This window comes from Bos indicus x Bos taurus, chromosome 5 (assembly GCF_003369695.1).
Source record: "Bos indicus x Bos taurus breed Angus x Brahman F1 hybrid chromosome 5, Bos_hybrid_MaternalHap_v2.0, whole genome shotgun sequence".
Classification (NCBI taxonomy): domain Eukaryota; kingdom Metazoa; phylum Chordata; class Mammalia; order Artiodactyla; family Bovidae; genus Bos; species Bos indicus x Bos taurus.
In genome coordinates, this window is record NC_040080.1 from 59,249,728 (window position 1) to 59,274,842 (window position 25,115).

Below are 25,115 nucleotides of genomic sequence, written 5' to 3' on the forward strand. Positions count from 1 at the left end.
CAGAATGCTGAACGTCAATCTAGAAATGCTCTTTTTAACAGAATCTATCCTGAAACAAATGTTTCAGAAAACACTTCCACTTACTGTATGTGGTGCATTCTGATACTGCCTTCTTATATTTAATTTCTTAAAAAAATACCACTTGACTCCATGACCCATGAGGATTCTTGGAACGGTGATTTGAAAACTACTGCACTAAATTCCTCCAAAAGAGACCACAGATTTTTTATTTTAAAATGCATGTGGAATATCTGGCAAGGATTGAACATGGAAAGGGTAGGAAGGCGAGTACTTTCAAAATATGATAAACAGCTTTCAATGTTTCTGGGAAGTTAGGTGTTAAAGTTTCTCTTTTTTGTATGGTAGGAGGGATATATAACAGACCCGGAGTTAGCCCTAGGTTGCCAGCCTAGAGGCGCAGAATGGAGGGGCTGTTGGGAGAAGCTGTGCTTGAGAGTAAAGAAAGGGTGGGCTCTGGAGGTTTTACCATCTGACACAGGTCACATGAGTCAAGGAGCAGCAGAAGCTACCAGAGGCACCGCTAGAGGGGACAGCACTCAAGAGCTGGGAGGTGCAGGAGCAGTCCACTGCAGGAGGCAAAACAAAAAAAAGATAAAAAGTGCTGAACAAGGCAAAAATATACAGGAAATGTTTCATGGGAAAGAGCCCGAGGCCCTTCTTAGAGACAGCAGAAATCAAAGGATTGCTATAGTGGAGGGTTCCTCTGTAAAAGGTGATAGTGACCAACTGTCCCATTTTTCAAAGCTTGACCCGTCTTCAAGACTCTCCCAGAACTGGACTCAGTGTTCCGTCTCCAAAGAGTTCAGGCACTGATACTGAACTGCTCCCAAATTCTTGCCCACCTCTCCTCCTGCTCCCCAGTTAGCCCTATTGCAAACATCTATACACATGTAAGAACTAGACATGGATAAAGATATAGAATTAAAGATAATAAACATTAAAATGAGTTATGCTTGTGATACAAATTTTTAAACAGCATTCAGAGAGGAATTAAGTTTTTTCTCCCATTTACTATACACTTCGGTTTTGCTGGTTACTCAGATTTTACTCTCTTTTCTGTACAACATTGGCACCTGAAGTATCTCTAGGGAAATATTGCTGGTACACTTTATTTTTTTAATTTTTTTTTCTTTTCTGTTGCAACTCTCTCCTCTTTTTTTTTATTTTATTTTTAAACTTTACAATATTGTATTGGTTTTGCCAAATATCAAAATGAATCTGCCACAGGTATACATGTGTTCCCCATCCTGAACCCTCCTCCCTCCTCCCTCCCCATACCATCCTTCTGGGTCGTCCCAGTGCACCAGCCCCAAGCATCCAGTATCGTGCATCAAACCTGGACTGGCGACTCGTTCCATATATGATATTATACGTATTTCAATGCCATTCTTCCAAATCATCCCACCCTCTCCCTCTCCCACAGAGTCCAAAAGACTGTTCTATACATCAGTGTCTCTCTTGCTGTCTCATATACAGGGTTATTGTTACCATCTTTCTAAATTCCATATATATGTGTTAGTATACTGTATTGGTGTTTTTCTTTCTGGCTTACTTCACTCTGTATAATAGGCTCCAGTTTCATCCACCTCATTAGAACTGATTCAAATGTATTCTTTTTAATGGCTGAGTAATACTCCATTGTGTATATGTACCACAGCTTTCTTGTCCATTCATCTGCTGATGGACATCTAGGTTGCTTCCATGTCCTGGCTATTATGAACAGTGCTGTGATAAACATTGGGGTACATGTGTCTCTTTCAATTCTGGTTTCCTCGGTGTATATGCCCAGCAGTGGGATTGCTGGGTCATAAGGCAGTTCTATTTCCAGTTTTTTAAAGAATCTCCACACTGTTCTCCATAGTGGCTGTACTAGTTTGCATTCCCACCAACAGTGTAAGAGGGTTCCCTTTTCTCCACACCCTCTCCAGCATTTATTGCTTGTAGACTTTTGGATTGCAGCCATTCTGACTGGCATGAAATGGTACCTCATAGTGGTTTTGATTTGCATTTCTCTGATAATGAGTGATGTTGAGCATCTTTTCATGTGTTTGTTAGCCATCTGTATGTCTTTTAAAAGGTGCTTTAAAAATGATGCTTACCGAGTGTATCATATATATATTTGAAGTTATTAAACTTTAAAATAGTGTAATACTGTTAAAATTACATAATAATAAATAACAACTACTATTTAGGTTCAATTCAGTTCAGTTGCTCAGTTGTGTCCAACTCTTTGCGACCCCATGAATCACAGCATGCCAGGCCTCCCTGTCTATCACCAACTCCCAGAGTTTACACAAACTCATTTCCATCAAGTCGGTGATGCCATCCAGCCATCTCATCCTATGTTGTCCCCTTCTCCTCCTGCCCCCAATCCCTCCCAGCATCAGAGTCTTTTTCAATGAGTCCACTCTTTGCATAAGGTGGCCAAAGTATTGGAGTTTCAGCTTCAGCATCAGTCCTTCCAAGGAACACCCAGGACTGATCTCCTGTAGAATGGACTGGTTGGATCTCCTTCCAGTCCAAGGGACTCTCAAGAGTCTTCTCCAACACCACAGTTCAAAAGCATCAATTCTTCAGTGCTCAGCTTTCTTCACAGTCTAACTCTCACATCCATACATGATCACTGGAAAAACCATAGCCTTGACTAGACGGACCTTTGTTGGCAAAGTAATGTCTCTGCTTTTCAATATGCTATCTAGGTTGGTCATAACTTTCCTTCCAAGGAGTAAGCGTCTTTTAATTTCATGGCTGCAATTACCGTCTGCAGTGATTTTGGAGCCCCAAAAAATAAAGTCTGACACTGTTTCCACTGTTTCCCCATCTATTTCCCATGAAGTGATGGCACCAGATGCCATGATCTTAGTTTTCTGAATGTTGAGCTTTAAGCCAACATTTTCATTCTCCTCTCCTCTTTCACTTTCCTTTTTTTTTTAGTTCCTCTTCACTTTCTGCCATAAGGGTAGTGTCATCTGCATATCTGAGGTTATTGATATTTGTCCCAGAAATCTTGATTCCAGTTTGTGCTTCTTCCAGCCCAGCATTTCTCATGATGTACTCTGCATATAAGTTAGGTTACATTTACACAATTAGGGCTTTCCTGGTAGCTCAGACAGTAAAGAACTCGCCTGCCAATGCAGGAGATATAAGAGACACAGGCTCGATTCCTGGGTCAGGAAGATCCCCTGGAGAAGGAATGGCAACACACTCCAGTGTTCTCACCCAGAGAATTCCATGGACAGAGGAGCCTGTGGTCTACAGTCAATGGGATCGCAAAGAGTTAGACACAACTGAGTGACTAACACGTTTACACAATTATCTCTGGGGTACTCATGATACAGAAAACTTATCTACCAAAGGTCACAAAATTACTAAGTATAATAACAGAACTGGGATTCAAAACAGGAGTTTGATCTGCCCCATTCTGAGGGCTCTAGAACCTATGTTCTTACCACTGCACTAATGAAAGCAAAATAAATAAAAAGAAGACCATTCCTAGTAAAACTGTGCAAAGACCGCCTCCAAAGTGGTTCATCAAAGAAGTCAGAATATTTTTTAAAGCAACAGCAATTTGACTCTTAAGAGCAACACTGGAAATGAGTAAGTAACATTTTCAATGTACTAAAAGAGAATAATTTCCAAGCTTGAATTCTCTACTCCATAAAAATTTACTTCCTAGATAATGTAAAACAATGACATTTGTCAGGCAAACAAAAATTGAGAGTGTTTGCCTCCAGAAGATGGTCACCAAAAGAAATTTCAAAATATATACTTCAACAGAAAGAAGTGATCCTAAATGGAAAGTCTAAAATGCAAGAGGGAATAGAAAGCAAAGCAAATGTTGAATATATATAAAATTCTAAAGGAAAATAACTCCTGTATAAAATAAAAATAATATTATCTTGGTTACTAAAAAGAAAATGTACAATAATATAAATCATTACAGGAATAAAGACATTATTCATTGACTTTAAAATTGATAAGTATGTATGTTGTCCTGAGGGGTAACCACTAAAAGCACAGCAAAAGCGTGCATCATTTCAAAATTCAGAGAGTAAAAATGCATGAGAAAAATAATCAATCCCAAAATGAGAGAAAGACAGAAAACTGAGAGAAGTCATAGTTTAAAATAATATGGTAGATTTCAAAACAAATAGAGTAGCATTTATATTAACTGTGACTGAATTACCTTTGCTAGTCAAAATACAATGTTATCAGACTGCATTTTAAGATATCCAAGCATATATTCTTATTTAAAAATACAACTAAAACACAAGGACACAAAAGGGCTGAAAGCAAAAGGCTGGAAAAAGAAATACTGTGAAAATAATAATCATGAGAAAGTCATTTTCCTTTAGTAATATCAGACAAGGCAGACTTTATGAGGGAAAAAGTATTCTTATGAAAAGGTCAGAAGTCACTTCAAAATGACAAAATACTGAAATCGCCAAGAAGTCACAATGCTTGTCAACCTGATCGTACCTAAGAACAAAGCCTCTGATTACATAAAGCAAAATTTGACAGAACTACACGAAAAAACCAAAGAACAACAATCTCAGTGACAGAATTAAATGGTAAAATCTCTTGAACACATAGGTTTGAATTGTACAGGTCCTACTTTATGAGGATTCTTTTCAATAAATATGTACTATTATACTATTATACACAATCCATAGGTGGCTGAATCCACAAATGTGGATGTGGAAAGCCAACTGTAAAGTTACACATAGATTTTTCATCTGTGTGGAAGGCCAGCAGCACCCTGACTCCTATGTTGTTCAAGGGTCAACAGTTCTTGATTTAAAAAAATAAGAAGCCAAACAAAAATAGAAAAGTCAGTAACGATACAGAGTACCTGGATAAGACTACACAAACTGGCCTATTGCACATATATCAACACTGCCTCAACAACTGAGGAGAGCACATTCTTTTTAAGAGCAATGGAATATTTACACAATAAACATTTCCTGGTGAAAAAGCAAGTTTCAACAAATGTCAATCATATAGAATATTTTTTATTAACACAGAACAAAATAATCTAGGAATAAATAACAAAAGATAACTAGAAAAACTTCATGTAAGTTGTAAGAAACATGTTGAAATGACTTGTTAAGTCAAAGAAGAAATCATATTGGAAATTTAAAAAGTTATTTTTTTACTGAAAGATGATGACAATACTATAATAAAAATTTGTAGGATGAAGCCAAAACAAAATTTAGAGAGAAACTGATAGCCTTAAATGCATAGATTAAGAAAGAAAGGACTAAATATTGAGCTAAACATCTATGTCAAGAAGTCAGTTAGGAAAAGAAAACACATACACACATTACAAAAAAAAAAAAACAGTAGAGGAAAGATATGTAGGATTAATGAAATAAAATTGATTAATGAGAAATCTCTGGTGACAATAACCAAGAAAAAATGCACCGATAAGCAATATATAAAGTTTCAAAAGGGGCACTTCAGCTACAAATACACAGATTGGTTAAAAAGATGAGCATGAGTGCTTAGTCACTCAGTTGCGTCTGACTCTTTGCAACTCCATGGATGGTAGCCCACCAGACTCCTCTGTCCATGGGATTCTCCAGGCACAAATACTGGAGTGGGTAGCCATTGCCTTATCCAAAAAGATGAGACAAATTTTAAATAAAATGGAAAATTTCCTAGAAAAAGAAACTTTAGACAAAACTGAGTCAAGAAGAAATAGAAAACCCTAATGTCACAGGGGTGACAGTTAAAATACTTAAAACTTGTTTTGACACATGCACTTACCATTAGAACAGATATTAGCCCAACCAGAACTGATACCAGCTCTGAAAACCAGCACGTTGTTAGTACTATTGCCTAAAGACTGCCTCTAACTATGGAGACTTACATCACTAGTCTTATATTGCCTCACAACAAAAACATAAATGCTTTACTTTGATAAACTCTTAGCAAGTATCTGAGAAAAAGGGTTACTCCAAACTTACAACCCTGGACTGTGTGGATTGCAACAAACTGTGGAAAATTCTTAAAGAAATGGGAGAGATGTCTATTTAGTTCTTTGGCCCGTTTTTTGATTGGGTCGTTTATTTTTCTGCAATTGAGCTGCAGGAGTGGCTTGTATAACAAACACATGAAAAGATGCTCAACATCACTCATTATCAGAGAAATGCAAATCAAAACCACTATGAGGTACCATTTCATGCCAGACAGAATGGTTGCAATCCAAAAGTCTACAAGCAATAAATGCTGGAGAGGGTGTGGAGAAAAGGGAACCCTCTTACACTGTTGGTGGGAATGCAAACTAGTACAGCCACTATGGAGAACAGTGTGGAGATTCCTTAAAAAACTGGAAATAGAACTGCCTTATGACCCAGCAATCCCACTGCTGGGCATACACACCGAGGAAACCAGAATTGAAAGAGACACATGTACCCCAATGTTCATCGCAGCACTGTTTATAATAGCCAGGACATGGAAGCAACCTAGATGTCCATCAGCAGATGAATGGACAAGAAAGCTGTGGTATACATTGTGGTATACATTGTGTATACACAATGGAGTATTACTCAGCCATTAAAAAGAATTCATTTGAATCAGTTCTAATGAGGTGGATGAAACTGGAGCCTATTATACAGAGTGAAGTAAGCCAGAAAGAAAAACACCAATACAGTATACTAACACATAATATGGAATTTAGAAAGATGGTAACGATAACCCTGTATGTGAGACAGCAAAAGAGACACAGATGTATAGAACAGTCTTTTGGACTCTGTGGGAGAGGGAGAGGGTGGGATGATTTGGGAGAATGGCATTGAAACATGTATAGTATCATATATGAAATGAATCGCCAGTCCAGGTTCAATGCAGGATACAGGATGCTTGGAGCTGGTGCACTGGGATGACCTAGAGGGATGGTAGGGGGAGGGAGGTGGGAGGGGGGTTCAGGATGAGAAACACGTGTACACCCGTGGAAGATTCATGTTGATGTATGGCAAAACCAAAACAATATTGTAAAGTAAAAAATAATAATAATAAATAAATGATAAATGGTTAAAAAAAAAAAAGAAATGGGAATACAAGACCACCTTACCTGCCTTCTGAGAAAGCTGTATGCAGGTCAAGAAACAACAGTTAGAGTCGGACATGGAACAACAGACTGGTTCCAAACTGGGAAAGGAATACGTCAAGGCTGTTATTGTCACCCTGCTTATTTAACTTATATCCAGAGTTCATCATGAGAAATGCCTGGCTGGATGAAGCACAAGCTGGAATCGAGATTGCTAGGATAAATATCAATAACTTCAGATATGCAGATGATACCACTTTTATGGCAGAAAGCGAAGAACTAAAGAGCCACTTGATAAAAGTGAAAGAGGAGAGTGAAAAAGTTGGTTTAAAACTCAACATTCAAAAAACTAAGATCATGGCATCTGGCTCCATCACTTCATGGCAAATAGATGGGGAAACAATGGAAACAGTGACAGACTTTATTTTGGGGGGCTCTAAAATCAGATGGTGACTTCAGCCATGAAATTAAAAGATGCTTGCTCCTTGGAAGAAAAGCTATGACCCACACAGACAGCATATTAAAAAGCAGAGACATTACTTTACCAACAAAGGTCCATCTAGTCAAAATTATGGTTTTTCCAGTAGTCATGTATGGATGTATGAGTTTGGCTATAAAGAAAGCTGAGCACCAAAGAACTGACACTTTTGAACTATGGTGTTGGAGAAGACTCTTGAGAGTCTCTTGAACAGCAAGGAGATCCAACCAGTCAATCCTAAAGGAAGTCAGTCCTGAATATTCATTGGAAGGACTAATGCTGAAGCTGAAACTCCAATACTTTGACCACCTGAAGCGAAGAACTCACTCATTGGAAAAGACTCTGATGCTGGGAAAGATTGAAGCCAGGAGGAGATGGGGACAACAGAGGATTAGATGGTTGGATGACATCACCAACTTGATGGACATGAGTTTGAGCAAGTCTGGGAGTTGGTGATGGACAGGAAAGCCTGGCATGCTGCAGTCCATTGGGTAGCAAAGAGTTGGACACAGCTGAACGACTGAACTGAACCAAGTTCAGTGGTAAAGAATTCGCCTACCTCGCAGGAGATGCAAGAGTCTCTGGTTCGATCCCTAGGTAAGGAAGATCCCCTGGTGAAGGAAATGGCAACACACTCCAGCACTCTTGCCTGGAGAATCCCCATAAACAAAGAAGCCTGGTGGGCTACAGTCCATGGGATGGCAAGAGTTAGACACAACTTAACAATTATATCACCACCACAAACTTACACAAACTTCACTATTGAACAGAAAACCATGATTTTATTTATCAATGAATTTTATGAGCCTAACAAAAGGCTCATACAGAAAATATCTGACAAAGATAGCACAAAAAGGAAAAACTATAGCCCAACATTACTCTTGAGTGAAAGTCACTCAGTTGTGTCCAACTTTTCGCAACCCCATGGACTATACAGTCCATGGAATCCTCCAGGCCAGAATACTGGAATGGGTAGCCTTTCCCTTCTCCACGGGATCTTCCCAACCCAGGGATTGAACCTAGGTCTCCCACATTGCAGGTGGATTCTTTACCAGCTGAACCACAAGGGAAGCCCCATTTCTCTTGAAAATAGTGGCAAAAATTCATTAGGAAACATTAGCCAACCAAATCCAATAAAATTAATACATCATGGCCAATTTCAGGAGCACATGGTTGATTTAACATATAAAATCAACTACCATATTAAAAGAGATCAGTCATAAAGTCATCTTAATAGATATAGTAAAATAGTCACAATAAAACTTTCTATCAAAGTGGAAGTATGAAAAAATCTCCTTAATGTGATAAAGGGTAACTATAAGAAAACACTAAATGTCACATATAATGGTGATACACTGAAAAGTTTCTTTTTAAGTTCAGGAAAAAGGAAAACGATCAACAGGAATCAGACATTCTCAAGATTTCTTAGTTACTTGCACAGTTATTTTACTAGACAATATAGATTCTAAATTGCTGGACATTTCTGTGTATATGACTAGAGGATATTCTCTACTCTTATAATGGCTCCGTTAAATTTTACATCCAAATCTAAGATTTAGCTTTGTAATTATGTTACATACCATAGGTTCTGTTTCCTTTGGAGGTTTTTCCAGGGGAGGAATGTACCACTGAAAACAAAGTTCTTTGTTTAAAGCTTGTGTTGCCACAACTGGTGGCACCACGTCTCCATACAATGTGCTGCTAACGGTCTTTAGTGATAAATCGGAGCATAGAGAAGCATTGGTTACTCCTGTCTGGGGAACGAAGAGAAACATTCACTTTATTGCTGGCAATGAATGTATTCAATATTTAAGACATTCATTCAATTTTCATTCAATAGTGACTATACTGGAAAACTCTGGGAATCATCTCAGCTTGCTTTATGGATGTAGGTCTTAAAAACCTCCCGATTACCACAGAGAAGACTCTTCTGTGGAAAAAAAATATGCTTCAAAACCCAGTGGACTCAACAAATGTCTGCCACTTTGGTGAATATCCAAGAATAACGATCTAGAGGGGAAATATCAGTGCTATCACTTCAGTCTCAAGATCACCATAGAGTCTAAGAACATCTACTTTTCTTCTGGTTTATTCATTGGTATATATATACTAAGGGTTTGGTTACAATTTATTATCTGCTTTTCAACAACATTTTTTTTTTGTAGTACCTTATGAAAAATTAGACACAGTTTTTGCTCTAAGAGGTCAAAATCCATTACTTTCATTCCCTCTTTAAATGAATATGGCTGGTTTGCAAGTTTAGTCTTGCTTAATCTGGGCCCTGCTCATTTGATAGAACTTGGTCACTGAATCAGGAGTTTTCAAGAAGCATAAATGTATAGATTGCAATTGGTGATTTCATAAAATATTTACTTAGTTCTTTAAGGTAGCTTAAAAACGTAAAGCATGATTGCTGTTAACAAAAGTAGAGTCTAGCCAGAAAGATAATAATAATGATAATATCTCACTTCTAAAAAGGACTTTCTTCAGTGGAGTGTAAACTATTTTCAAAATTAAATTCTCATTATTCCCAAGATTACAGTGTGGTAACTGGAAAGCAATTCTTCTGCTAAATCTTGACCTCCAAAGGCATCTCAAGGTTTGGTGACCAAGGGGAACATGTCAGTGACTGTAAAGAAAGGCCTGGTGTTTCTGTAAGACTCTCTGCCTTCCACTTCTGAGCCTGTTCAAGATACAACTGAAGACTGTCAATGCAAAGTCTTCAAAATAAAATAAAAAGAGAAATAAATACACTGACCTTTCTGGTTGTCTACTGATAAAAGAAAAAAATATGTCTTGACTGAAAGGTAATGCTAGGGTGAAAACTATTTTAAAATGTCTAGAGACTATCATAAAAGGATATGATAAGCCAGAATCCTCATTTATTAGCACTAGGATACTAAAAGCATGACCAACATGCACAATAAATAAAATTATTAACTCTACATCAGGCAGTTCACCAAAAAATCAGGTAAATAATTGATTCAGGAAAAATTATTCATTTTTTTCCATATTTGAGTGCCTTTCAGAGCTTCTGACAACTATTTTAGAAAATAATTCATATTTAATAACTAGCTAAGTGGAGAAAAATAAAAAGTAAATACCTATGTCAACATAGATATAGTGTTTATTCATACAATAGCATAATAATAATGAACTGCAACAGAAATCAATATTAATATAGGCATTTAATTTTCTTTTCTCTATTAAAAAACACAATATCTAATTCCTAATGGGATTAATTACATAAGCTAGTCAATGGGCTATACACCAGGTACTTTCGATATGTTTGATTTATTCTTTGAAAGGAATGAAACAACAGACCTACCAGAAGCACTCTTGCTTCATCATGTACTATAAACATCAAATCACTCTGCACTAATCAAATGTTTGACCTTACACAGTCTGTCACGGGCACACAGACTAAACATGGATAACTCAGCATTGTGCACCATTTTAATCACGTCCTTTCTGGAATTTTTAATGTAATTTGTTTGGCGTCTTTGTTTTTCCATCATAAAGCTTCAATAGACTTGACGATAGGCAGACTCACAAAGCTGATGAGCATGACATGTATATATGATGGTTCTGGAAATGTATCTACTTCTTTGTGGGGGAAAAACAGGTTTAAGTACAAAATTATGGGAAGGGCTTGATTGAAATGGCCTCCTGAGTGATTAAAGGCTCAGAAATGTTATTATAAAAGTCAGCCAAGCTTGGAGTTTACTTTTAAAAAAATCCAAAAGGCTTTATGCTCGTTAGCTGTCTACCCCAGTGAAAAGAACACATGATTAGGTGGCTTGCACCTGTCAGGCAAGCGACAGTGATCTCCTGGGCTGATTATTCTGGGAGAGTGTTCCACTAATTATATCAAAATAAAGAGCAAACACGGTGAAACAACTCTTTGACATCATTACTGTGTTAGAAATACTGTATGTATTCACACTGTGTTCAAGGTTGTATGTTTGGAGCACCATCCTTAGGAACTGGGTAATGATAGGCTGCCCTTAGTAATGCAATGCTCAGCAAAGCTCCTTTCAGAACAGTATTTAAGAAATCACATACATTAGTTTCCAAACTCTTATAAAGTATTCACAAGACTACATCCACTGAAACTATAGTTCTCAACTTTCTCATTCTCTCCTATTCCAAAACACCTGAGGTATCTGGGACACATGGAAGGAATCCTCAAGGCAGTCTCAGGTCCTAGGAGGGGTGACTCAGACAGTTGTGTTAGATGGAATGATCTGATACTACTCTACTGGTTCCCGCCAGGTGGAGGGCCAGACGTTAACAATATATCCCAGGCCTTTTCACCTTCTCTCTGCTCCTCTCCCTAGAGAGTTACTTGACCGGTATCCAAGAAAAAGAATTTTGGATATGCATAATTCTACCCTTCTTCCGAGCATATTGTTTTCAGGGAGTGAACATCCTCTGCTCCTTCATGCGACAGATTTTAAAGGGGTTTCTGGCCCCACAGGTTTTAAAGAGACCTGTAATGACCCCACTCTCCACCAAAACCCATCAGCCTGGACTGGTAGAACTGTCAACTTTGCTAATCACTATTAGGGAGACCATTTAGCCGTAAATATAAACCATTTCCTACAGTATCAACACATGACTCATAAAGTAAGGTATTTTTTAATCTCAGTATGTCTTACTCTTTTATTTCTCAAATGACTTAGAATCTGAGACAGGAAATAGGGGCATTGAGTTTGGGGCATTCCAATACTTCCAGTATCTAGGAAGTAATCTGAAAAATCCTCCCGTGTGGATTGCAATACACTGCCGTGGGGGCAATAACCCTAGTTGAGACTCACTTAACTGAATCCATAAATATTCCTTAGTGGGTCTTTCCACTACTTTTTAAAATCACTCTCCTCTCTTGTTCCAAAGAACGATCTTTTTAAAATTTTATTATTTACCCCAAACACAAGGGTGAAAGTGAAAGACAAAGAGTCAGAGACAAAGACTATACATGGACTGTATAGTCCATGGGGTCACAAAGAGTCAGACATGTACAGTCCATGGAATTCTCCAGGTCAGAACACTGGGGTGGTAGCAGTTCCCTCCTCCAGGGGATCTTCCCAACCTAGGGATTGAACCCAGGTCTCCAGCACTGCAGGCGGATCCTTTACCAGCTGAGCCACAAGGAAGCCCGGGAATATTGCAGTGGGTAGCCTATCCCTTCTCCAGGGAATCTTCCCCACCCAGGAACTGAACCGGGGTCTCCTGCATTGCAAGCAGATTCTTTACCAACTGAGCTATCAGGGAAGCCCTAAACATAAGGCTACTATACTCCAGTAGGATAAGATGAGCAAAGGTTCCCGTTGGGAACAAGACACATTTTCAGGTCACTTCTCTGGGACAGTTGACAACAGAAACATGAATGTGTCTGGTATGGGTATAATTGTAAAAATTAAAGGGCTATATGGTGAAATCCAAAGTCAAGATAAATCAGTGGGTTTTTTCCCCCTAGTTTTGAAAGAATTCTATGCAAATGACTTGATTTATTCATTTCACAAATACATATTGAAAATGTACACTATTTTCTCTTGGGTTCTCTACTATAATTTCAAAGCAGAACATACGAGCCTTGTCCACAAACATTCTCACTCTCCTGCCCCCATTGTATCTGCTAATGGTGTCATCATGCTCTAGGGATCACAGACAGGGGTTCCAAATGATGGGATAAAACTTTTCTCATTCCCTCTTCTTTTGCCATCGCCATAGAGTCACTAAGGTGTTTTTTTTTTTTCAATTTTACGTAAGCAACATCATTTATATCCATCTCTTCATTCCCATTCCTCATGACCATAAGCTTAGTTGTTTCATCATCTCTTTCTCGGATAACTTCCTTTCACTTATACTTTGCCAATCAGCCTTACGTGCTATTGACAGTAGAACTAACATTTTGATTTTCATATTCTTTCTGCTATTAACCTGGCCATGTTTTTCTTAAAGAGCATCTGCGAGGGGCTGTCATTTTCTTTTGTGCTAACTCTACCAATCTTTCTCTACTACCACACCAGAGACTATGCTTTATCCACTCCTGCTTTCTCCACCACCTAAGAGTGTCTGGCATATTGTTAGTATCCAACATATGTTTGTTGAACATACCAAATTTGAAATAAATCTCCATTTTTACTGAAACTCTTTATACTTTTTCAGTATCTTCCAATCCACCCGTTTTGGTAGTTTATTTAAAAATTACTATTATTCAAGACCCTAGTAGCTTGTTCAAGACCCTCTTTTACATCTCTTCACTAGATATTTTGGGGAAGTCCATCCAACTGAATAACACTTTCCCTCCCCCAACCACAAAATCTTCAAACTTTTAATTTACTTAAAAACTTGCCATTTACCCTTAGCATACTTATGATTGCTAACAATAAAAATGAATGCTTTTTATTACACATGTAAAACAAAGGTACAGAAATTGGGTATAGATTGAGAAAGTCTCAGTTTAATTTCCTTATAGGGTATTATATTGAAATTTGTATAACTTCTTGGCAAAATGACTCTGAGAGAAGTTGTGATGTGTAGGAATACAGAAAAGTCTGGGACATTTTGAAGGCTTATAAGAGCAGCAAAACAGAACATATGAAAACAGAAAACCAGCATGTCTGGTTGGTTTTTCTCTGTGGTAAAAGTTTCCTCAGGTAAAACCTCTGAGGAAACTAAAAACCTTTGTGTCAGTATGGAGGTTAATGTGCTTCTTTCGGAAATAAAAGGATGATTAAGTCTTCCAAAAAATGTATAATTATATAATGTTTTAAACATTACCTTGCTTGCTGAATCATATAAGACTTTTTCTAGAACAGGTGGATGTTCCATGACTTGAAATAGTTCTTTTGGAAATTCATCAATACAAGAAGAAGAATATAGCTGTAAGAATCTTTTAAGGAAAAAATGCATTTCTTTTTGGCGCAAAATCAATCCAGAGTTAAAAAGAGAAGTGAGAAGAGTGTCATCTGGCAAAGACATCCCAGATCCTGGCTTCAGAGATGCTTAAAGGAAAAACAAAAACTACTATAGAATCATGTTAGATAACAGAATGGTCTCAATATTGCTGTCCTTTGCTTGCTAATCTCATTCCTGCACATTCCCACCTCACCCAGTGGCTGCCCATGACCTTCCTCCATTTTTCAAGCTTGTACACTAACAGAATTGCTTCTGGTCACAGGAAGGAAAGAACACCTCAGAACTCTGTGATCCTACTTCTGGTTTCAAGCGTATCAAAGCAAAACATTCAATCTAGCTGTCTTATTTGTCTTATCCCCAGCCAAAAAAAATAATAATAATAAAGCAAAAATTCAGGTTCAGGTAATTTATTTGAAAACTGATCTGAAGTGAGAGAATGGGAAATGTGTGACAGAAAAGAAAAGAGTCAATGACAACAAGTTAGGAAAGGGCTCCAGCTATGGACAAGGAGAGCTCAGTCCTGCTGAGGGCCTCCTAAGAAAAAGCATGGAAATCTGTTCCATCAGGGGGCTGGCATGCTGGAATACCTATCAACCAGTTCCCTCCCTCAGCAGTTGCGGGTTACTCCTGAATGTGTGCAGTCCCTGGTACTTCCAGGCTATCCTGCCTATATGCTGGGCCTCAGTCATTTCTAAGAAAGCCCAGGGCAGAAAGAAGCAAAATGTGCACGATTGACATGGGAGATACCAGCAGGTGAATCCAGGGGGAGCTGAATCGATAACAGGAGGGCATCACTGGGGCCCACTGTGCTGGATTATATCCACTTCCTTCGCTACTGAACTGGCCCTATCACGATGCACCTTTTACCCACCACCTTTCCCAGTGCTTGCCTCTCCCGTCACTAACTCTGATAACCAGGCTGAGCCGCTCTGTGACTTAGCCTCTTTGCCCTGCTGATTTCCCCATCACTGGGTGCTGCTTTAGTCAAGCTGTCTTTCCCAATTGTTTGCCCTCATAAGCAACACTGGCTCACCAATTTCATGGGCACAGATAAATACATCATCACAAAACCACAAGAGGAGAGAATGTGACTTAGATTACAACAGTTTTTTTGGCTATTCTTTAGAGCACCAATGATTTTAAAATAAAAGCAACAACAAACAAAATTCAAAACTTCAGAGTTAAATATCCTGTCTTTCTCTTTAAATACTAGATATTCTTTCTCTCCTTAATGCCAAAGGTTTCACCTTGTTCATTTTATAAGCTGTCACATTAGGGTCACTCTGATTCTTAACTGTTTTGAGTCACATAGCACTTCAGTAGTCTTGGGGGAAGTTTCTGGATGCCTCCTTCTAAGGATGTTTTTAAATACATTGAAATACTGTTCTTTTCAAAGGTCCCTGTATATCAGGCAAAGAACCCCTGAAATTTCCATCTTCTGATGAGAGTTCACTCAGAAAGATGTTAAACATATTTTATAGTTCTAAGTAAGAAACATGACTTAATGACTGGAAAGGAATATATTCTTTCAAAGGCCTACCTAGCAATTTGCTCATATTATTAATTCTTTGTAGGTGAATATAGTAGCGCAGCAGAAGAATCCATGTAATATCCACTTTAATTGGGTTTTTTTTCTGAGAATCTACATCTTCATGTATCTCTTCACTAACGTAAGAAAATGTACAACCAGTCTGGAAGACAACTTGGTAGTTATCTGAAAGTGTAAAAAAAAAAAAAAATTAGAATACAAATATTATGTTTTCCTTGTAAAATAACCATATGTGAAAAAAGTAAAGCACAACTTATAAAGGAAATATTGACACTTAGGATTGCATTCAATTAAAAAAAATTGTATCACAAAAGACACCAATCATAAATAACAAACCATGGACTGAGAAAACATGTTTAAAAAATCATAAATTATCTTCTCTCTACTATGTAATCAATAAGAAAAAGTCAGATAGTCCAACAGAAACATGGGCAAAGAATTTCAACAGGTAACTTGTAGAAAAGGAAAACCAAATGGCCAAAATTTTTAGCATCATAAAAAATCAGATAAATTAAGATGAAATACCATTTCACATTCCTCAGCAATTAACAGAAACTAAAATCTGAAAGCAATAAATGTGAAGATACCATAATTCTCATATACTACTTGGGAGAGCAAATTCCTGGGCAGAGGCTAATAAAATTTTAAATGCAGATACTCAGAGACATGTACCAAGAGTCCTGCACAAGATACTCATGGCACCACTGTTTGTGTTACAAAAAAAAAAAAAGGAAACTTGAACAAATATAAGGATTAATTTAATGGCACTAATTAGAATTAATTAGATCTATAAGGAGAAACTCTAGTCTATGAGCCAAATTAGGTCAATGCATGTTTATGTAAGACCCATAAGCTAAGAATGGTTTTTATACTTTAAAGGGTTTGAAAAAATTAATATTTTGTGATATGTGAAAGTTATATGAAATTCAAATGTCAGTGTCCTTAAGAATGGAATACAGCCATGCTCATTTACATTTTGTCTATGGTTCCTTCACATTAACACAGCAAAGCTGAACAGTTGCAACAGAGATCACAAAACATAAAATATTACTATTTGGCCCTTTACAGAAGATATGTGCTGCCTAGACTTTGCTCATGAAGGATAAAGTGAGGAAAAATATCTAAAGATAATTAAGTAATACAGAGCTATCAATAGCCTCCATACACAAAAACAGCAACCAATAGAAAGCTAATGAAAAAATTCTGCAATACTACTAATAAGATAAAAATCTGAGAAGTAAGTCTAACAAGAAGCATATACGATCTACTTAAAGAAAATGTTAAAACACTCCTAAGGGACTGATTTTTTTTGAAAAAAAGGCATGAAAATGAACTAAAAATATAAGACATACAATATTCTTGGTTAAGATGACTCAACAGAATAAAAACATGTTATTTCTAGGATAAAATATAAAGGTAATGCAACTTTAATAAAATTATGAGAGAACTTTCTTAAACTAGACAAGTTGTTTCCAAAGTAGAAAAAAAGAGCCATAAAAGAAATACAATTTTGAAAAGAAAGAGTAATAAGTGAGGATTTACTCTAATAGATACTAATTATATTATAAGGCTATAATAATTAAAATAGTGTGGTATTGAATCCTGAATAGACAGATCAATAGAAATTAGAAAAAAGTACAGAAATAGGATAGCCATTTGGGAAAACTAAAATTGTATCCATTTGTTATTTTTTACATATTCCGAATAGATTTCCATTAACTAGTAAAAGGGTCCATGCCTTTTCCTTAAATACTTGCAGAAGCTCTTTATTGGGCTTCCCAAGTGGCTCAGTGGTAAAGAATCCACCTGCAATGTAGGAGACAGGAGTTTGATCCTGGGGTCAGGAAGAGCTCATGGAGGAGGAGATGGCAACCCACTCCAATATTCTTGCCTGGAGAATTCTATGGACAGAGGAGCTTGGCTGACTACAGTCCATGGGGTCGCAAAGAGTCAGACACGACTGAACGACTAAGCACACACACATACACAGAAGCTCTTTATTATAGAAATAAACCCTTTAACTGTGATATTATTTGCAAATACATCTTTTCAATTATCACATGTTATTTAACCCTCTTTATGGTAATTGTGTGCCATGAAGAAACTTTTCATTTCTAAGTAGTATAAACTATTAACCTTTTCTTTGATAACTTTTGGATTTTTGCCATAGTTAGCGCTTGACCATAATCTGAGACTCTAAGTAAGTAAGGAAACATTCTCCCTTAATGCCTCCAGAGGAAAGTAGCCTGCTGACACCTTAATTTTAGCCCAATAAGTCCTATATTGGGCTTCAGAACACCAGCACTGTAAGAGAATACATTGTGTTGCTTTAAGCCACTGAATTTGTGGCTATTTGTTATAGGAGGAATAGAGCATTGATATGGTACTAGTGGTTCCCTGGTAGATCAGTTGGTAAAGAATCCACCTGCAATGCAGGAGACCCCATGGTTCAATTCCTGGGTTGGGAATATCCCCTACAGGAAGGCCTGACAACCCACTCCAGTTTTCTTGCCTGGAGAATCCCATGGACAGAGGAGCCTGGTGGGCTACAGTCCATATAGCTGCCAAGAGTTGGACACTACTGAAGCAACCTAGCATACACACACGCATTCTGACAACACTGTTTGCCTCTGGGGAAGAGAACTGAGTCACTTGCAGAGAAGATGGAAGGGAGACAACTCTTTCCATACCCTTCTATGAATTTTGAATTGTGATTCTTGAAAATAAATGACCTATGCAAAAAACTGAGCTAAATTAAAAGCAAAAAAGAACCTCTACATTTATGTGGCCAATATTATGTAGTCTTTAATGTCACAGAGAAAAAATAAGACCAGTTTAGTTTTTGTTCTTTCGTAGAAAGTTTGCTTTTTCTGTTTACAATTATTTTGTCTTTACAATCCATAAATGAGGCCAAAATTTGTCCACGTATTATCTGTGCTATCTGTAAGTTTATCTTTAGAAGAATATTTTGGAGGGAGCGTCCCTTATACCCTGCATTGAGAAGCATCCCTTTGCAATGGTTTCCACCACCTTCAGCAAGGACCGCCTGGTTACACTGACTTGGGGCCTCTGCTTCACTGAGGATAATTCTCATTGTACCCTCATTGTCTGAATTGTTGACAATCTGAATTGGTGCAGCACGTGAGCACACACATGCATGCATGTATATAATCAGTATTTCTAGCATGAATAATTTATCTCCATTCTCACCTGTATGTGGTATAATTATTTGGGATTTGAAGATATAATGTGTCCTTCTAGCTCCCCACCAGTATGGGAAATTTGTGTCTCGGAGGAATAGAAAATAGGATAGCAGTAGAGGAATGATATCCCAGTTTTCAGTTGGCACTGACCCATATCTCTGAGCCAGGGACAAGGCAGAACAGGAAAGACAAATCACATTTTTTCCAGGATGGAAAGTTTTCTCCATCTCAAGAGGCAAAACATGTATTAATACTAAGGATCAGTTGATTCTTGGTTCTGCTCCATAGATTTCTCTTTATGTTCTGACAGTAGGTTCATCAACATTCATTTTTGGCATGACACATATTTATATTTTTCTGTGTATCAAGTGTATTTAGTTGTGAGAGGCTGCATCCAGGACCACTGACCCTGAATGTCACTTTTAATTCAAAACATATTACAGAATTTAATAATTTTTAATCCTAGCAGAATTTTTTATTAAGGCTGCAAGAAAATCAAGACAAAAAGATGGAATATATTTGAATATAACGGGGCCCAAAGTAGATATTGAGTAGGTGTTTTCTGCATTCACTCTAAATATGGTCCCCTGTTGCCAGTAGCATCATTTCAGGGTCTGTATTCCTACACGACAATGTAGAAGAAACCTCAGTAAATTGGGCCGGCTGCATCACTCAATTCTCTTATTGTTCTATAGACATCATACAATTGCTCTCTGGTCCTGGCAAGATGATCTTTATTCCATCCTCCACACATGACTGGTCTATTCTGTCACCATGCTTCTCTGTCAACTGCTCAGAGTGCTGAGAAAATAAGCTTCCCTTCTACCTGCTCTCCATGCCTCTAGTCCATTTGTATCTGCCTCACATGTACTTCTTCCAGAAAAAAAAAATGTTCCTAATAAATTCAAATGCCCACCCAGCCTGTGTCCAGCTTTAGCTTAAAATATGGTCCTCTTAATAAATGCATTTATATCATTTCAAAGTGGATGCCTGCTCTGATTGCTAAAGACTAGAAGTTTATGGGTGGCAAGACCTACTCCTTGGTGTGTTCTTCCCTCTGGACAGAAATAGCTGTATAGTGCTCTACACATGATAACAATGAATATCCTTTACCACATAGTGTACAGATCAATGCTAGTGAAGATAAGATGAGTGAAGAGGTTTTCTCCTGGATGCTAATGTATGCTAACACAAGGAAAATCAAACAATTTTTATTTGTTGTTGTTGCCCTTTAGCAATTCATTATAATATGAACTTCACTGCCATCTGGGTATTTGAAGCAATCAGTTGGGGATTCAATATTTCTTTCCAAGCCAAATACTGAAATGAGGGAAATTGTAACAGTAATTTATGATCAGACTGCTAGAAGAATAGTGGAGAGCAAAATTATTATTCTTAAGGCAAAATACAAAATGAATTGGGCTTAAAAAATTTGGTCATTACAGGGCTTCCCTGGTGGTCCAGTGGCTAAGAATCCATCTTGCAATGCAAGGGGCATCCATTTGATCCCTGGTCTGGGAAGATTCCATATGCTGCCGAGCAACTAAGCCCGAACACCATAACTCCTGAGCCCACACTCTGCAACTACTGAAGCCCGTGCACCTGGAGCCTACACTCTGCAATAAGAGAAGCCACTGCAACACGAAATCCGTGTACCACAATGATGAGTAACCCCCTGCTTGCTGCACTAGAGAAAGCCCTTGTGTAGCAATGAAGACCCACCACAGCAAAAAAAATAATTAAAAAAGAAAAATACATTTAAAAAAATCAGGTCATTTCACATTAGAATCTTTGTACAATAATAAAGGAATGTTAATGGGTACAAAATGGAAACAGAAAATTGGAAGATGCTACCAAAACCACTGAAACAGAAAAGTAAAGCATAAATTCTAGTATTAGGCACCGCTGAGATGAAGACTATTAGCCCAATTGGATCAACTAAGATCATCTGGTTAGGAGATGCCATTCCCCACTGTGTGGGCCCATGCGTGACACCTAACTGATCACCGCAGCATTTTTTCCAGTCCTTGCATGCAGCAGTTCAGAATTCTTCTTAGGTGGCTACCAGCCGAGATCCAACCAGTCCATCCTAAAGGAAATCAGTCCTGAATATTCATTGGAAGGACTGATGCTGAAGAAGAAACTCCAATACTTTGGCTACCTGATGAGAAGAACTGGCTCATTTGAAAGACCCTGATGCTGGGAAAGATTGAAGGCGGGAGGAGAAGGGGATATCAGAGGATGAGATGGTTGTATGGCATCACTGACTCAATGAACATGAGTTTGAGTAAACTCCGGGAGATGGTGTTAGACAGGGAGGCCTGGTGTGCTGCAGTCCATGGGGTCACAAAGAATCAGACACGACTGAGCGACTGAACTGAACTGAGCCATAGTGTGGATTAGGTGTGTGTGCACTCAGTCATTCAGTAGTGTCTAACTCTTTGAGACCCCATAGACTGTAGCCCGCCAGGCTCCTCTGTCCCTCTCCAGGCGAGAATATTGGAGTGGGTTGTCATGCCCTCCTCCAGGGATCAAACCCATGTCTTTATGTCTCCTGCGTTGGCAGGCAGATCCTTTACCACTAGCGCCACCTGGGAAGCCCAGTAGTTTGGACTATCATCCCACAAACATTCACACCCTCTTCCTTCCTCTGCAGAGTCGGACACGACTGAGCAACTTCACTTTCACTTTCCTTTCTCTGCAGGGAGAGTCTAATTCCATGCCTCACTGACATTGTACTTGGCCAGAGGACTTGCTGTGACTAATGGGATGTAACGTGAAGAGAGGTCTTGAGTGTGCTTCTGTGCTTGGGCTTGGTCTTGTGTTCTGGTCTGTACCGTGAGAAGAGCACCCCCTAAGCAGTCACTGCCTCTATACCCTGGGTCTCATAACAAATGTACATGAAGTGCACTGGAACTTGGCCTGCAGCCTGAAGCAGAACACAGGAGACAAGTAAAAGAAAGAAGTCATGCCGTTCTTGCCACTGAGTTTTAGGATTATTGGGTATACACTGCAATTTTGGCAATAACTGATTAACACAGAATTTCAGATCTAACTTATTTGTTATCTCTGTCCTAAAAACTTAAAGCATGAGAAAACAGAGCAGGATAAAGTAGACCAGATCTATCCGAGGCAATAAGGGACCACTGTGAAAAAGAAATAGCCATGTTAGTAGTTGGAATCACAGTCTTAAAATTCAGATTTCAGTCTTCTTCATAAATAAATCTAATTCACTCAGTCTAAAGATTAAGGACAATGAGGCTGAGAGAAATTCAACGGTTTGACAGGATCAGGGTATAAGCTGAAACCTCTTCATTATTAATACTGCATTCCCTTTGTGGCAAAACAATAATGTGTGTTTCTAAGAGGACTGCCTTCCTGGCATTCTGAAGCAGGGAGAACTGAGTTGCCAAGCCGTATCAAGAGAAAAAAGCAGTGACCAGCCCCTACTGCTATACTGCCCTGCTTTGTCCCCCAAGAGCCTACCTTTGGGGTCTCTAAGGAAAACCATGCACCCTGTCTGAGATCCAGGTCATGGACCAGAAGTCTGATGAAGCAAAATCTCACCAGGAAATAAAAAGAAGAAGATAATACCTTAGCATTAAAAAAATCCATCTGATGGTTTAACCTCAGAGCAAACCATTTTAGTTTGGAAAACAGTCTGGGCCACCTAGTCTTCAGGAGAGAGAGAGCCAAAGAAGGAGATGATTTCAGACACAAACTCTTCAGCTAAGGTTGACTCAACCCTTCAGCAGTAAGCTCTGGCCTACCAGAGTGATTTCAGAGGCTTTAGGAAGACTACCTCACCCCATCAGGTTAAAGTTAACATTTTTCATCCCCTTTGGCTCAATGCTCACCCAATGACAAGCAAAATTAGATACTGTTGTTACTAAAATATCCTTCTGGAAGTAAAATTCCAGTACCTTGCTTCTTAGGACCTATCCAAGTGCTTAGCACAAAACAGCACTCAATATTTTTTGAATGAATGGGCAAAAACATAAAATGACTGTTCAATATTTATGTTATTGCTGGTATGACTTACAGATTTATACTACAGTTTACTGTAACCAACAGCAGAGTTACAAATTTTTAAAAATAGAGTAAGGTTAAGTTTAAATTACACTAACTTTTCATTCATTCATTTAACAAATATTAATATCAATCCTTGCTATGTATAAGTAATATGTGATTTTCTGTAGTGTGTGCTCATGCTCATTCATGTCCAATTCTTTGCAACCCCAGGGACTGTAGCACACCAGGCTTCCCTGTCCATCACTGACTCCCAGAGCTTGCTCAAACTCATGTCGATCAAGTTAGTGATACCATCCAACCATCTCATGGTTGGATGAGATGTCCCCTTCTCCTCCCACCTTCAATCTTTCCCAGCATCAGGGTCTTTTCAAATGAGTCAGTTCTTTGCATCAGGTGGCCAAAGTATTGGAGTTTCAGCTTCAGCATCAGTCCTTCCAATAAATAATCAGGACTGATTTCCTTTAGGATGGACCCATTGGATCTCCTTGCTGTCCAGGGGATTCTCAAGAGTCTTCTCCAACACCACAGTTCAAAAGCATCAATTCTTCAGGACTCAGCTTTCTTCATGGTCCAACTCTTAAATCTATACATGACTACTGGAAAAATCATAGCTTTGATTAGATGGACCTTTGTCGGCAAGGCAATGGCCCTGCTTTTCAGTATGCTATCTAGGTCAGTCATAGCTTTTCTTCCAAGGAGACAGCATCTTTCGATTTCATGACTGCAGTCACCGTCTGCAGTGATCTTGGAGCCCAAGAAAATAAAATGTCTCACTGTTTCCATTGTTTCTTCTTGTCTCTTGTTTCCATTGTCTCTATTGTCTCTAAGGAGAGCCTTTAGCAAATCAAATAGCTAACTTCCCTGCCCTCAGGAAGCTGATGATAGTTTAATAAGAGAAAAAGCTTAAACATGCACAAGCACACACACACACACACACACACACACACACACACACACACACACACACACAAAAGAACTAAGAAAAGAAACAGGGAGCTAAATCAGAGTGTAAGAGTAGGTACACATTTCAGAGGCTCAGAGAAGGTCTCTCAAATAAATAATCCCACAAAGTTTCATTTCAAATGGGTGAACTGGAAAATAAACAGGCCATCAGGAAATATCACTCTTTTCCCACATAACCCTGCACCTAAAATGCAGCAGTGAATGGAATAACATATACATACATACAGCAAGCGGGGGCCCCTATGTTTTAGCAGCTAGACCCTAAGATTTGCCCTTTCAGGGTCTTAGAGGTTTCCCAAACCATTGTTGTTTTAAAGTTAAAACCCAACAAATCTCTAGAATTAAATCTTTGAAACTTGATTATACATTATATGTATATAAAATGCCCAACATCCAAACATACCAAGCAAATAATCTGTGTATGAAGACAAAAGATCCATGGAAGCAAATTCTGGAATATTTGATAATGCCCCTTGGCTAACTGTATCAGTTCTAGCATTCTTCTTTCCAATAAGTAGATTAATTGCCAGCACAGCCTCACTGACCTAAAATTAATGCATAATTAGAATTCATAAATGCAAGCTTTTTGATTCATAGATATCCATTAGGTGAAGAATATGAAAGAGCAAATTCATAATGTTTGGTATATACTGTAGGAAAAATAAAGACAATCTGAAAAACAATATGTGATCCCCTGCATGTACTATGTATCATAGTCAAACAAATCATGATTGTTGACAATTTAATCAATAAATAAGTCACTCTGAATAGGCTCCCTCACCTAACTGTAACAGATATTTCCCAAAATATGTGCACATGTGTATCTGCCAACACTTTCATTAAAGAAAAGTTGAAACAAACAAAACCAAGTCTGGCTAATAGAGATTAAAAACT

General features: G+C 38.2%; 1 protein-coding gene across 10 annotated transcripts in view; it reads right to left on the bottom strand.

The window, feature by feature from the left end:
• CFAP54 (cilia and flagella associated protein 54) overlaps positions 1-25,115 on the bottom strand; it is a 312,031-nt gene that overhangs the window by 46,246 nt on the left and 240,670 nt on the right. For 7 of the 10 annotated variants that reach the window (XM_027542095.1, XM_027542091.1, XM_027542096.1 and 4 more), the window contains 4 exons: positions 24,625-24,766; positions 16,015-16,188; positions 14,337-14,560; positions 9,131-9,304 (listed from right to left, as the gene is read on the bottom strand). In XM_027542095.1, the coding sequence (XP_027397896.1) occupies positions 9,131-9,304; positions 14,337-14,560; positions 16,015-16,188; positions 24,625-24,766 (714 nt within the window). Of the gene's footprint in view, positions 1-9,130; positions 9,305-14,336; positions 14,561-16,014; positions 16,189-24,624; positions 24,767-25,115 lie in introns of those variants that run through there. The other 3 variants (XM_027542093.1, XM_027542097.1, XM_027542098.1) reach the window with 3 other exon arrangements.